At 34.9% G+C, this 14,972-nt stretch overlaps 1 protein-coding gene across 3 annotated transcripts in view; it reads right to left on the bottom strand.

Annotated features, from left to right (window-relative positions):
* The window catches only part of LOC138328458 (uncharacterized), a 65,689-nt gene that overhangs the window by 37,153 nt on the left and 13,564 nt on the right, over positions 1-14,972 (bottom strand). For 2 of the 3 annotated variants that reach the window (XR_011209214.1, XM_069275265.1), the window contains exons 3-10: positions 11,965-12,115; positions 10,711-10,829; positions 8,870-9,056; positions 8,485-8,618; positions 7,503-7,653; positions 6,581-6,772; positions 3,756-3,890; positions 2,911-3,005 (exon numbers count right to left, since the gene is read on the bottom strand). Coding sequence is in view for 2 of the 3 variants with exons in the window: in XM_069275265.1 (XP_069131366.1) it covers positions 2,911-3,005; positions 3,756-3,890; positions 6,581-6,772; positions 7,503-7,653; positions 8,485-8,618; positions 8,870-9,056; positions 10,711-10,829; positions 11,965-12,092 (1,141 nt within the window). In the remaining variant the exon portion in view is untranslated. The remainder of the gene's footprint in view (positions 1-2,910; positions 3,006-3,755; positions 3,891-6,580; positions 6,773-7,502; positions 7,654-8,484; positions 8,619-8,869; positions 9,057-10,710; positions 10,830-11,964; positions 12,116-14,972) is intronic. The other variant, XM_069275266.1, reaches the window with a different exon arrangement.

The raw sequence follows: 14,972 nt of genomic DNA, 5'->3' as shown, positions 1-14,972 counted from the left end.
AATGTCTATTTTCTAAAGGAATTTAAATATTTAAAAGGGGAGGGGGTGGTTCAGAACCAGAATTTATACAAACTCTATTCCTCTCCCCAAAAGAATGTTTCTGGCCAAATTTGGTTACAATCCATGTAGAACTCTATGACTAGTAGCCATTTAAATAAACCATTGACCAAAACATCTAGGTAAACCATTGACCAAAACATCTAGAGGTAAACCATTGACCAAAACATCTAGGTAAACCATTGACCAAAACATCTAGAGGTAAACCATTGACCAAAACATCTAGGTAAACCATTGACCAAAACATCTAGGTAAACCATTGACCAAAACATCTAGGTAAAACCATTGACCAAAACATCTAGGTAAACCATTGACCAAAACATCTAGGTAAACCATTGACCAAAACATCTAGGTAAACCATTGACCAAAACATCTAGGTAAACCATTGACCAAAACATCTAGGTAAACCATTGACCAAAACATCTAGGTAAACCATTGACCAAAACATCTAGAGGTAAACCATTGACAAAAACATCAAGGTAAACCATTGACAAAAACATCTAGGTAAACCATTGACCAGAACATCTAGAGGTAAACCATTGACAAAAACATCTAGGTAAACCATTGACCAAAACATCTAGGTAAACCATTGACCAAAACATCTAGAGGTAAACCATTGACAAAAACATCTAGGTAAACCATTGACCAAAACATCTAGGTAAACCATTGACCAAAACATCTAGGTAAACCATTGACCAAAACATCTAGGTAAACCATTGACCAAAACATCTAGGTAAACCATTGACCAAAACATCTAGGTAAACCATTGACCAAAACATCAAGGTAAACCATTGACAAAAACATCTAGGTAAACCATTGACCAAAACATCTAGGTAAACCATTGACCAAAACATCAGGTAAACCATTGACCAAAACACATTAGGACAAACATAGGTAAACCATTGACCAAAACATCTAGGTAAACCATTGACCAAACATCTGTAAACCATTGACCAAAACATCTAGGTAAACCATTGACCAAAACATCTAGGTAAACCATTGACCAAAACATCTAGGTAAACCATTGACCAAACATCTAGGTAAACCATTGACCAAAACATCTAGGTAAACCATTGACCAAAACATCTAGGTAAACCATTGAACCAAAAATCTAGGTAAACCATTGACCAAAACATCTAGGTAAACCATTGACCAAAACATCTAGGTAAACCATTGACCAAAACATCTAGGTAAACCATTGACCAAAACATCTAGGTAAACCATTGACAAACATCTAGTAAACCATTGACCAAAACATCTAGGTAAACCATTGACCAAAACATCTAGGTAAACCATTGACCAAAACATAAACAGACAAACATCTAGGTAAACCATTGACAAAAACATCTAGGTAAACCATTGACCAAAACATCTAGGTAAACCATTGACCAAAACATCTAGGTAAACCATTGACCAAAACATCTAGGTAAACCATTGACCAAAACATCTAGGTAAACCATTGACCAAAACATCTAGGTAAACCATTGACCAAAACATCTAGGGTAAACCATTGACCAAAACATCTAGGTAAACCATTGACCAAAACATCTAGGTAAACCATTGACCAAAACATCTAGAGGTAAACCATTGACCAAAACATCTAGGTAAACCATTGACCAAAACAACTAGGTAAACCATTGACCAAAACATCTAGGTAAACCATTGACAAAAACATCTAGGTAAACCATTGACCAAAACATCTAGGTAAACCATTGACCAAAACATCTAGGTAAACCATTGACCAAAACATCAAGGTAAACCATTGACAAAAACATCTAGGTAAACCATTGACCAAAACATCTAGGTAAACCATTGACCAAAACATCTAGGTAAACCATTGACAAAAACATCTAGGTAAACCATTGACCAGAACATCTAGGTAAACCATTGACCAAAACATCTAGAGGTAAACCATTGACCAAAACATCTAGGTAAACCATTGACCAAAACATCTAGGTAAACCATTGACCAAAACATCTAGGTAAACCATTGACCAAAACAACTAGGTAAACCATTGACCAACACATCTAGGTAAACCATTGACCAAAACATCTAGGTAAACCATTGACCAAAACATCTAGGTAAACCATTGACCAAAACATCTAGGAAAACCATTGACCAAAACATCTAGGTAAACCATTGACCAGAAACATCTAGGTAAACCATTGACCAAAAACATCTAGGTAAACCATTGACCAAAACATCTAGGTAAACCATTGACCAAAACATCTAGGGTAAACCATTGACCAAAACATCTAGGTAAACCATTGACCAAAACATCTAGGTAAACCATTGACCAAAACATCTAGGTAAACCATTGACCAAAACATCTAGGTAAACCATTGACCAAAACATCTAGGTAAACCATTGACCAAAACATCTAGGTAAACCATTGACCAGAACATCTAGGTAAACCATTGACAAAAACATCTAGGTAAACCATTGACCAGAACATCTAGGTAAACCATTGACCAGAACATCTAGAGGTAAACCATTGACAAAAACATCTAGGTAAACCATTGACCAAAACATCTAGGTAAACCATTGACCAAAACATCTAGAGGTAAACCATTGACCAAAACATCTAGGTAAACCATTGACCAAAACATCTAGGTAAACCATTGACCAAAACATCTAGGTAAACCATTGACCAAAACATCTAGGTAAACCATTGACCAAAACATCTAGAGGTAAACCATTGACCAAAACATCTAGGTAAACCATTGACCAAAACATCTAGGTAAACCATTGACCAAAACATCTAGGTAAACCATTGACCAAAACATCTAAAGGTAAACCATTGACCAAAACATCTAGGTAAACCATTGACAAAAACATCTAAAAACTACTTACCATGATCTTCTTCGTCGATGTCACTGCTAATGAGGAATCTGTCCATTGTGGTCCAGACTTCAGTACTACCTGGAGTCCGAGGGAAACAGAGCTTTCTACAAATTAACAGGGAATATGAAATTAAACTCTGTGTGTGTTTGTGTTTGTGGGGGGGGGGTCACAGTTTCAAGAATTCCTTAGCTTAAAGATGCTCCACCGCTGGCAAAAGGAATAATTTCACTATCAAAAACAGGAACAGACAATTTAGTATTTTTCTTCAGTTACAAAATTTACTTACTTTACACCATCACCACCATTGAAAAGATTGAGCTTCTAATTTTACTTCAAGTTAACAATATGAAAAATAATTAATTGCATCCCGAAAAAATTCCATGGCAATATGTTCTATATGAAATGAAGTACTGATTGCACATGCACCAAAAGCGAAATAAACTATTTCATTTTATTTTTTTGTGTTAATTAGGCATATATATACACGATTAAACACCAATTATTGTTCAAATGATGAATATCATTTATGCTCTGTCGGAGGTGGAGCATCTTTAATATATTTCCCATAGGAACGCATTACATGAGATAAGGAAAAAAATTGAAAGTTGAGGAGCCTTCCTTAAAATCTGTAATGCTTTCCTATATATATATAAATTCAAGTTCAAATATTTTGTTCTTTCAGGAATGTTTTTTAAAGCTTAACTACATGTATTTTACAAATATATAGATATTCTAACCTACTTTTATAAACTCATTCACTTCTGAAAATTCATAATGAACTCTTCCATCCATTGAATAAGAAGATTTCAAACTTGCCTTTTAGGGGTGAATGAGAAAAAAAAGGATAAACTTACCCTGTATAGGGGTTCAAGTTTACACTTCTTATTGGTGGTAGCATCAACTTCATATTTCCAGTCAAATAACCTTGAGAGTTCAAGCGAAGGTCAAGGTTGTCACAGCAAAGGTCTGCTTCAGTTGGTGGAAAATGGCTGCAGAAGAGATAAAGAATAATAGTTTTGATAGAAAATATGTACAAAACTAAAAACAAAAACAATCAGAACTGTCGCCAGAGTGGCAGACAAATAACCCCAATCAGGCTAATTAGGCCTTTTAATTTGTTATAACTCCATTAAATGGAGAAATTGCAAACACAACTTCCCTTTATGCCAGGGTTCTGTGTACCAAATTTCATCAAAATCTATCAAGTAGTTTAGGAGGAGTTAGCAAGACAAAGTTGTGTCTATAAACAGATGGCCAGATGTACGGATTCATGCATGGACAGATATCATGGATGACGGGGGTGGGTATAAATAAAATCAACATTCCTTAGGTCTTATCTTCATTTCAAGAGAATGTTATATCAGCATGGATTAAAAGATTACCCAACATGTAATTTCCTCATCTAAATTGGACCAGTTACTGTATATAGTGTTAAATTTTATATTATTTCCTTGTCAGCAGCTCCATAGCCTACATGACCTGTTCTGTGTCAAGAAGGTGTTGATGGTGTGCAATTCAAACACACAGGTGATCTTGATGTTTGGTGTGTAAATTTTGAATGAAGATAATACGAGAAAAGATCAGAGATGATTTATCAAAGCTGTTTGGTTCAGTAGTCTGTGTGATGTAGACACTCACTTGTCTGTTATGTAATTTGCCGATATACATAAATTGACAAAATCAACATAAAATTTCAGTTTCAAAATATTTAATTCTGACAAAAATATCTGGTTGTAAACAAGGAAATAGACAGCTGTTTTTGCCAGCAACTGGCTTTTAACAAGAACCCGTACTGGTATAGTATACAATGCACTATTCCGAATTTGCATATTACAGACTTATCTGCACTTGCGGGTAGGTATTGATTGTAACATCATGTGTTTGCGAGCGTAACGTCATAGGTTTCGGAGAAAATTGACATGAACTGCGCTCACAAAATAATCATGTAACAATCGATACCTACCCGGAAGGTTTCGGAGAAAACGACATGAATTGCGCTCACAAAATTATGACGTAACAATGGATACCTACCCAGAAGGGAGCTAACTCTGTAATATGCAAAGACGGAATTCAGTAATTAAAGTCTTGATTTTGGACCACCTTAATTAGCGAACCTTGGGAGTGAGTCAATGCCTTTAGAGGGACAGTCAAACCTGTCTTCGCAATCACCTCTGTATAAAGAACACCTCTGTATAAAAACCACCTGTGTAATCAGACCACTTTCTCAATATCCAAAATGATCATTTTCAGCCCAATTTGACATAACATAAGCTACTTAAGATTAGTCTACAATGAAAACTGACGTGATAAGTTTTGAAGCCTTATCGATATAAAGACAACCCTTTGAAATATTGGTCTTCATTAAAAGTGATAAATAGTCAACACATCTAACTGTATACATGTTTGCACAAAAGAAAGACTTGCAAGGGTAATGCTTTTTTTCCGCTTGACAGCACATACCTTAAATGTATGTTTATGTAACCTGATCAAGTAATTTTACCCGCGAGTATGTGTTCACATACCTAATAAATGGTATGTAGATGTATAGACAGTTATATAAACAAATAAATACGAAGCCAAATGCTGGAGTATAAATTTTGGCGCTTTCATGCCAAATGCCAAATAAGTCAAAATGAGTCCATGTCCAAAATATCCCAATTTCTGGTAGACCTTAATAGAAGACAGGAGAATTTTGTTTCAAAACACTGGTATTGAAGAATCACAGACCATAAACGTTAGTATGTTGTATTTATAGTCTAATAAATATTAGTCTGTGTTATATCTAGTCTGAAGCCAGTGAAATTTAAGGATATGGCATGAAAGCTGGAGTACTCAGAGAAAAATCGCCAATTTAAAATCAGTATTTCAAACTGTGGGCCTCCCTACCTATAAATAAAAAACTGGATTAGTTAAATGTCTGTCTCCTGAACATGGCTATGATGTAGATTGCAGGTTTTGGTTGTGGAGTGAAGGTACGTAGAGTACTCAAAGAAAAAGCACAAACCTACAGTACTCCAAACTATCCACAAAGGCATTTCATCTCATGACCCGAAGGTAACTGTAGGCCTTGGTAGGATGAAGACGGATCTTAATAACTTAAATGTCAACCTTAGGGGTCAAGCACCCTCAGGGTCTGCTGACAAGAGTCTAAAGGGAATTAATGGGATTGATGAATAGAATCTTTCTGTACCCAGAGGTTGTGACATCAAAATTATAACCCCAGCGGTAATTCATTAACGTCCAACCCGAGGCTTGCCCAGGGTTGGACATTCAGGAATTCCCACCCAGGTTGTGATTTCTCTGTCCCACCCTCTGGGTAGGAAATATTCTTTATCTCCAACAGACAAAAGAGGGGAGATAATCAACATTGTTCTGTCCACTGCATGTCAATATTGATGACGTCATGGACAATGCACGGTCACACCGCATGAAGTCATAACGTCACGTAATGTCTTCAGGTTCAAAAGGTTAGCGCACGCTATCTGTCATATCCTAGGGGTTGACAAGGAAATCTCTCACGGCTAAAACTGGCAGAATATCAGTGAATTGCGGGAGAAAATGGTCTTCATGGGCTAAAGACGAGAGTCCGAATGGACACATTTCACAGGATTCACAATGACATTGAGTGGGTCAAAATCTCGGGCTGGACCAAAACTGAGAGACTGTGCTCTGAAATTACCTTGTGGGGTCACAAACCCGCAGTGGCTGAAGATGAGATCTCCATAAAACATATAAAGGCTGTGGATGACCGGATTTTGAGACCATGGTGGACAGAGATTGCCAGAAACTCGGCCGTTTTCTACGAGTGCCTGCACTGGATGATATATTCATCGATAGACCTGGACCATCTGTGTTTCCATCTGCTTGTTCCCTAAAATCAAAGTCAACATTGTTTACAATATTTCATCATCGAGACCCAGCTCAGGGAGTGACCTGAAACATTAACGGGTTACATAACTCAAAACTAATTTACATTATTAAGTTCATTGACTCATTTCCCATGCAATGAGGACACATTTGAAATTTTCTATAATTACTAATAGCTTGAACATACAGTTCAAAAAAGAAAAACTAAACAAATGTGAGTTTTAAAATGGTGAAAATGAAACATCCTATTTTTGGGTAGAAATAGCAAAATTTCTGAGTGACGAAAATAACCTGTTATACATGTACGGTATGCCCTTGAAGTACAGAATATTGGGAATTAAGGCTTTTCATGGTTGGTTGATTAAGGGGGCTATACATCCTATTTACAGCTAAGGTTATTAAAGGATAGCCTTGCAGGACCTTGTATGCATGACATACATCTATAAATGTTTGTATTGTTTAAGGGGGTAGTGTGTGGGTGGGTGGGGGGGGGGGGAGAGAGGCAGTATATTCATGTTGTATCTCTTTGTAATAGTCATGGAACTATTGTCTTATGATTAAAGGTATAAGTGTTCATAACCAGAAATAGACAGGGGTTGATAGATTCAATTTCAATTCCAACAAATATTTTTTTTTTAAATTGTGAAAAATGATATGGAAAAACTGGCATTGATTGATGGGGCTTAACATCCTTGCTCCGGTTATAACCGAGTCTCGAACACCTCAATGTATACCTCTGTTTATATGTCTTAAAAAAGTTTTCTGCGTCCGATTCCTCTCCTGCCAAGGCTTGTAGGAGACTGATGTAGTAGAGAAATTTAGGACACTTCTCCGCTAATGCTTCCAGTCGTCTCCTTGCCTCCACAAAACTTGAAGGTTCTGTATCTGTATAAAAAAGGTTTAAAGTAAATAGATAAATGCTTAAAACAACATAAATATCTCCTTATCAGCTATGTTTACTTCTGATATCTAAATTTGAGCCAAGAATGAAGGAATCATCAAGTTTCATCACCATATCTTAAAACAGCTGAGGAAAATACGCTAAAATGGCCTAGATATCAGATTTTTCAGATTTTTGTAATATTACCAGTATAGCAAACCTGATATTGAAATTATGCTGAATATGATGTGAGGAGGTGTGTATGGTGTGAGTGAGATAACCACGTATCTGTACATGTAAAATCTTCGAAAATAAAATAAATATAAAAAAAAAAGTATAGCAAACCTGTGACTGAATGAATGTTTGATAAGCTGCCATGGTCCTATTAATTACACGGTCAAAAACCTGTCTATATGGACCACCAAAGAAATGGACCATTTGGGACTATGAGAAAGAGTTCTTGTTAAACAAGTGGTCCTTATACAGAGGTGGTCGCTCAGGCAAGTTTTACTGTACAGTAACTTCTAAAAAATGAAAACCATGAATGATTTTATGATCGAAAGTAAAACCTGCCTTCATGTCCAGCTCTGTATAAAGACAATCTGCTTATAATAAGACCACTTTTCTAGGGTCCCAAATGACCAATTTCAACACAATTCAACCTGTGTATAAAAACCACCTGGCTATAAAAACAATTATATCTTTGTTCCTAGGGTGGTCTTTATAGACAGGTTTGACTGTAATTCAATAAAATATGAATATCAACCTAATTTAATAATGAATCAGATTTTTAATTAAATCATACGGGTACTTTATACTGAATACCGGTAACATACCACAGCTTGGTCTAGAGTGAAAACACAACATAGAGATGGCGGCCATATTTGCTGCTCCCCGATTGAATGTTCCGGAAGTCACCACATATCTCCAGTGTTCAGCAGCTGTCTGGTCACTCTTTGAGGTCATCATACTATGATATTAAAATATATATGTAAAATATCACTTTGAATCATAAATAGTATCAAAATGTGAAACATCAGTCATATTTAGCACTTTGAGTCATGAATAGCCAGTAATACTTTTTCGAAATATCCATTCTGTTTAATCATGGGGAAAACATGAAAGAATGTTCGTTTATGGTACTCTACCGACCCTAACACTGCCATAACCTCAACAAACGTTTGATAAGAATATAATACCTTGAGCTGCCAATTAACTTACCCCTGATCATAGATGCTGGCCATTAACATTAGCATCTGTCCACTGACCTCCTTTTCATGTTTCAAAGCCTTCCCTTTTTCTAGGGCTATATCAGCCGCCATTCTGTAGAACCGACTGGCTGTCTCCGGTTCCCCTAGCTGAGCATGCATTCGTGCAATTTCTACCATGTACATGGCACGGCATCGACCTTTGGATATTTTAAATGTAAAACATATTAGGTACAATAGATAGACTCAGGTTTTTATTACCCCGGGAGTCTGGTTTTATTAGTTTAATGTCCTATCCGGAGTACCCGGAGAAAAGCATTCAAACTTGTAACCCAGAGGTGGAGGGGTGGTGGTAATATGTCGCGACATCTTAACCACTCGGTCACTGCGGCCCTCTATATATACTCTGAAAATCGTAAACACAATATCATATAATTCTATACATATTTTGTGGATAATATTCTTTGATATTTTTGTTATTAACAGATGACAAAGAGGATGCAAACTATATTTCAGATGTTTCTTAAATAGAAACAGAATTTACATTTATGTGTTTAGGTTGAAAAGTTTCGCAATGAATTGAGTAATATGCATGTCTGGCGCTTGTGCTTGATTGTGATTGGGACCTACCGTAAAAACTTATGTAATTTGCGCACTTTTTTGCACACAAAATAAAAATGATAAAGTTAGGGTTGTGCAAATTACACTGATATAGAGATTTGTCAACCCTGTTGTACAGTGCCAACCCCATTATACCGTCAAAATCGGCAATGGGCAAAAGGTGGCAGCATAACGGGGGAGCACTGAAAATGAAAACATATTTATCTCACATAAAATTCTTATGAAGCAAGCCAAGCAAAAATTTTAACTTCGAGACAAGTTTACGGGTATCAGCTTAAATACAAACTGAAGTTACTTTTTACCAATGAATTATAAGAATATATCAGTACAAACTGGAGTAACTTTTTATCAATGGATTATAAGAATATATTAGTACAAACTGAAGTAACTTTTTATCAATGGATTATAAGAATATATTAGTACAAACTGAAGTAACTTTTTATCAATGGATTATAAGAATATATTAGTACAAATTAAACTGAAGTAACTTTTTATCAATGGATTATAAGAATATATTTGTACAAACTGAAGTAACTTTTTATCAATGGATTATAAGAATATATAAGTACAAACTGGAGTAACTTTTTATCAATGGATTATAAGAATGTATTAGTACAAATTAAACTGAAGTAACTTTTTATCAATGGATTATAAGAATATGTAAGTACAAACTGAAGTAACTTTTTATCAATGGATTATAAGAATATATTAGTACAAACTGAAGTAACTTTTTATCAATGGATTATAAGAATATATTAGTACAAACTGAAGTAACTTTTTATCAATGGATTATAAGAATATATTAGTACAAACTGAACTTTTTATCAATGGATTATAAGAATATATAAGTACAAACTGGAGTAACTTTTTATCAATGGATTATAAGAATATATTAGTACAAATTAAACTGAAGTAACTTTTTATCAATGGATTATAAGAATATGTAAGTACAAACTGAAGTAACTTTTATCAATGGATTATAAGAATATATTAGTACAAACTGAAGTAACTTTTTATCAATGGATTATAAGAATATATTAGTACAAACTGAAGTAACTTTTTATCAATGGATTATAAGAATATATTAGTACAAACTGAACTTTTTATCAATGGATTATAAGAATATATTAGTACAAATTAAACTGAAGTAACTTTTTATCAATGGATTATAAGAATATATTAGTACAAACTGAACTTTTTATCAATGGATTATAAAGAAACATAATGGCTTACTGCGTTTTTCCCCCTCAATCAGTTTGGCAAAGAGGTTTGCGGCTAGATGGAAGTCTCCTCGTGCCCAGAACACATACGGAATGATTTTGTCGAAGAACAAGTCTGTTATATCCTGAAACCTTTAAAAACCAAAAAGATATTGATCTTCTCAGACTGAAATATAGAAATGACAAACTGTATTCACCATAATTAGCGCCCCTCTCTATAACCACCTCTCCCATTTTCTAGAGAAAGAGTTGAAGTTGTATAAATGCCCCCATTCCATAGATTTAATGATGTTTCATAACATCTGATGCCTCTGACATAACATGAACTTGCAAGTGTTTTATATGTGAATCACAACATAATATATGTAATGCATCTCAAAGGTTAAGATATAAGCATGTTAAGTGTAATTAAAATGATAGTAGAATCAGCCTTGAAAAGATATAAGCATGTTAAGTGTAACAGATAATGTATCATGAGTAAAGAAAGAGTTAAAATATGGCTGATATTTTTCATCTACATGTAACCCTGGTCAATACTAGCCGCAATATATCGCTCGGCTAGAGAGAACTTCTCTTTAGCTCGATCGGTTGAGCGTCAGACTAGTAATCCAGAGGTCCTGAGTTCGATCCCTGGCAGAGGCAGGTATTAAATTTATTGTAAATCCTGCACCCTGTTACATTGGCGCCCATGTAGGGACTCGAGAATGATGCTTCACGATACCTGCAAAGGAGTCGTTGTGACCCCTGGAAACTCGAGGACGAGTTGTTTCCTGGAGTGGGAGTATGTAACCCTGGTCAATACTAGCCGCAATATATCGCTCGGCTAGAGAGAACTTCTCTTTTAAGCTCGATCGGTTGAGCGTCAGACTAGTAATCCAGAGGTCCTGAGTTCGATCCCTGGCAGAGGCAGGTATTAAATTTATTGTAAATCCTGCACCCTGTTACATTGGCGCCCATGTAGGGACTCGAGAATGATGCTTCACGATACCTGCAAAGGAGTCGTTGTGACCCCTGGAAACTCGAGGACGAGTTGTTTCCTGGAGTGGGAGTATGTAACCCTGGTCAATACTAGCCGCAATATATCGCTCGGCTAGAGAGAACTTCTCTTTTAAGCTCGATCGGTTGAGCGTCAGACTAGTAATCCAGAGGTCCCGAGTTCGATCCCTGGCAGAGGCAGGTATTAAATTTATTGTAAATCCTGCACCCTGTTACATACAACTTACATTTTGGTTCACTAATAAGCACCTTTGAAAGGAGAATTATTTACCGGAAACTCAGAGCGCGCTTTACTCTCATCACAGCTGTTTTTGTAGTGGCCGAGATTTGGTCCAATTCTGATTTGTACGGGTCACTCTCAGTTCCAGCCTTCCTCTCACTCAATATGGAGGGCATCATCAGGTCAACAAGATTGGCCAAACCTTTACAAACAAAACAAATTGTTAAAAACTGGTTAATTTGGGCAAAAGTGACATATCACATGATAATCTTATTATGTGAGATCCACATGTGAAATGGGTCAGAAAATTTCTATATGGATTGTATTAATTAAAAGCTGTGGGCATTTATTACAGCAAATACCGTTGTACTCCTCCATTCTGAGAGATATTAAAAGTTTCAATGTGTTGCATTATATCAAATCAAATTAAGTTCTTAATATGTTATATTCCAGTTTCTGACATCATATATTTATCCATGTCGTATATAAAACAATTAAGTAATCACAATCTTTTGTTACTTAACACTACACTAGTTAGTACATACTGTAAACTCGCTAATTTTGGTGGTGCAATGAAATGTCAGGACAAACTTATTTATTCTTAATATGCCACAGCTTTGCGTATTTATGATAATTTATGATAAGATACTCCACAGTTAAGAGAGTATATAAATAATGTTATTATTTGGAAAATAATTTATATTTAATTGTGTATATGTTTGTGTCACAGAGTGCAAAAATAAAAAATTTTGTTTTAGTTTTGTTGTCTATGCAATCAGTACCTCACTCCATATACAATGTGGGGCATAATGTTTAATAAGGATTTATTGTGGAATACAAATCATTATTTTAATTAATTTATTATGTAAATGAAATAAGAGACTCAAACAATTCAATGATATCATGGTATTAGTGTAAAGTTTAAAAAGTAAGTTTTGTTACTGAAGAAAAACACTTTAATTCATCTGCTCCTGTTTTTAATAGATAAAAATTATCATTCGTCACCAGTGCATCTTCAATTAACTGGTAAGCAATTAGCATAATCCCTCTTTTCCTTATCTTATATAAAAAGTTACCTAAGTATGAACCTTAGGTCACCTGGTTAGAATTTACATGCTAAAAAATGTTATATTAAAAGGTAAACCTATTTTTTCCCCTGTGAATTAAATTGTAAAGATTTATCATAACTTTACTTTGGTATCAACCAATTCTGTATGCGTACAGTGAATGACCCCAGAATCATGCATACAAACTAATGAGGGTATGTCCCATGATGATTTCTAGCATTTCAAAATATGCCAATACTCAAAATTTGATGTCACTGTACATGTTTCACCATAAATGGATGTCCATTTTCATGAGGCTTGTAATTGTAAGGAAGCAAACGCAGGATTTGCATATTTAACATTCTTGCAAATTTTCATGTATAAAGTGAGAAATGATTTATAGCTGTCACGGTTTTCTTGAGAACATAATTATTCCTGCCAAATGTTTAAAATGGTGGGAATCAATGGAATAATGTTGTTGCAAAACTGTTGAGTCAAGTGATGAGAGAAAAATACCGTTTCACAAGAATGATTTTTGATTATCAGAATAACATTGTACTCGAAATACATGTAACTTTGTTATTATGAAGCCATATGAATATTCTACATTAAAAGATCATAATAAATAAAAATGACATTAAAGTAATCAAGCAAACATCATTTCGAGTGTTCAACTACCAAAAAAACTTGTGTAATTTGGGCACACATTTTCTGTGCAAAAATAAAATTGAGGTAATGGGGCAAATTCTTGCAAAATTTCTCCCAATTGAGAATTTGAAATTTTACATTAAAAAATCTGTATCAGACTGAGGACCAGACAATCTATGAATGTTGAGCCATACCGCTCTGTTTATGGTAGCCTTTTTAAATTATAAAAGGTATTAAAATTGTAATCAAAGTACTGAAAGTACTAAATGGCTCGGTCTCAATGATTGGAGGATATATTTCTAAAGTCAACATTTTTTTGGACAATAAGAAATAAAGTTTGCTAGTGTTCCTTCCAGTTTGGACTTTTGAGGATTCCTTGGACACCAAGGTGTTAAATAAGAAGCATATACTAAACTCTTAGGAGCCCATTCTAATATTTCCTATGGTGTTATATGCCAAATGACTTTATAGCATCTTTAACCTTTTCCTTGTTAATTTGATGTCAATTAAAATATCCATTCTGAATTGCTATTCTCATTAAGTTCCTGGGACCAAAGTATCAGTTAACAAGTATTGTTTTGCAGCAGAGACAGACAAGAGGCATATTTTTCTATGCCAAAATGTCTTAAATATAGAATATGTCAGTCCTCAAGAAGACTTATCAATATAGTCATACCATTTCTGAATAAACTGGTCAATTGGTCTACTTTTAACAAGTTTTTGTAATTAGTCTTTTGTAAAACAGCAAGTTGATTGATATATCCAAACATGATTTAAACTAGCTCTGATAAAATATCTTAAACATCTTACAGCCATTTAAACAAGAGCTGTCGGAGAACAGCAAAGCTCGCCTATTCAGAAGAAGTTGTTGTTCAAGTATTTACTATTTAAACATGGAAATATGACAAATTAACAGACTAAAAAAAAAAAAACCTAAAGGGCCCCAAATTGGTTGTATTATCACGTTCAGCATCCATACACATTAGGAAAATAAAATCATAAACATTTATGATGACTTAAGCTTAAACAATAGACAAAATAGAAACTTGCTCAAAAACTTTAACGTGAAATATGACAAATTAACAGACTCAAAAAAAACCCTAAAGGGCCCAAAATTGGTTGTATTATCACGTTCAGCATCCATACACATTAGGAAAATAAAATCAGAAACATTTATGATGACTTAAGCTTAAACAATTGACGAAACAGAAGCTTGCTCAAAAACTTTAACGTGAAATGGGACGCCAACGCTGACGCCGACGCCGACGCCGGGGTGACAACATTAGCTCCCCCTATTCTTCGAATAGGCGAGCTAAAAACGTCTGGTCTATTTTCATGTTAAGTATACATTATGCCAAAAAGTAA

Source organism: Argopecten irradians, chromosome 7 (genome assembly GCF_041381155.1).
Source record: "Argopecten irradians isolate NY chromosome 7, Ai_NY, whole genome shotgun sequence".
Lineage (NCBI taxonomy): Eukaryota > Metazoa > Mollusca > Bivalvia > Pectinida > Pectinidae > Argopecten > Argopecten irradians.
This window is presented reverse-complemented; position numbering and strand designations above follow the sequence as displayed.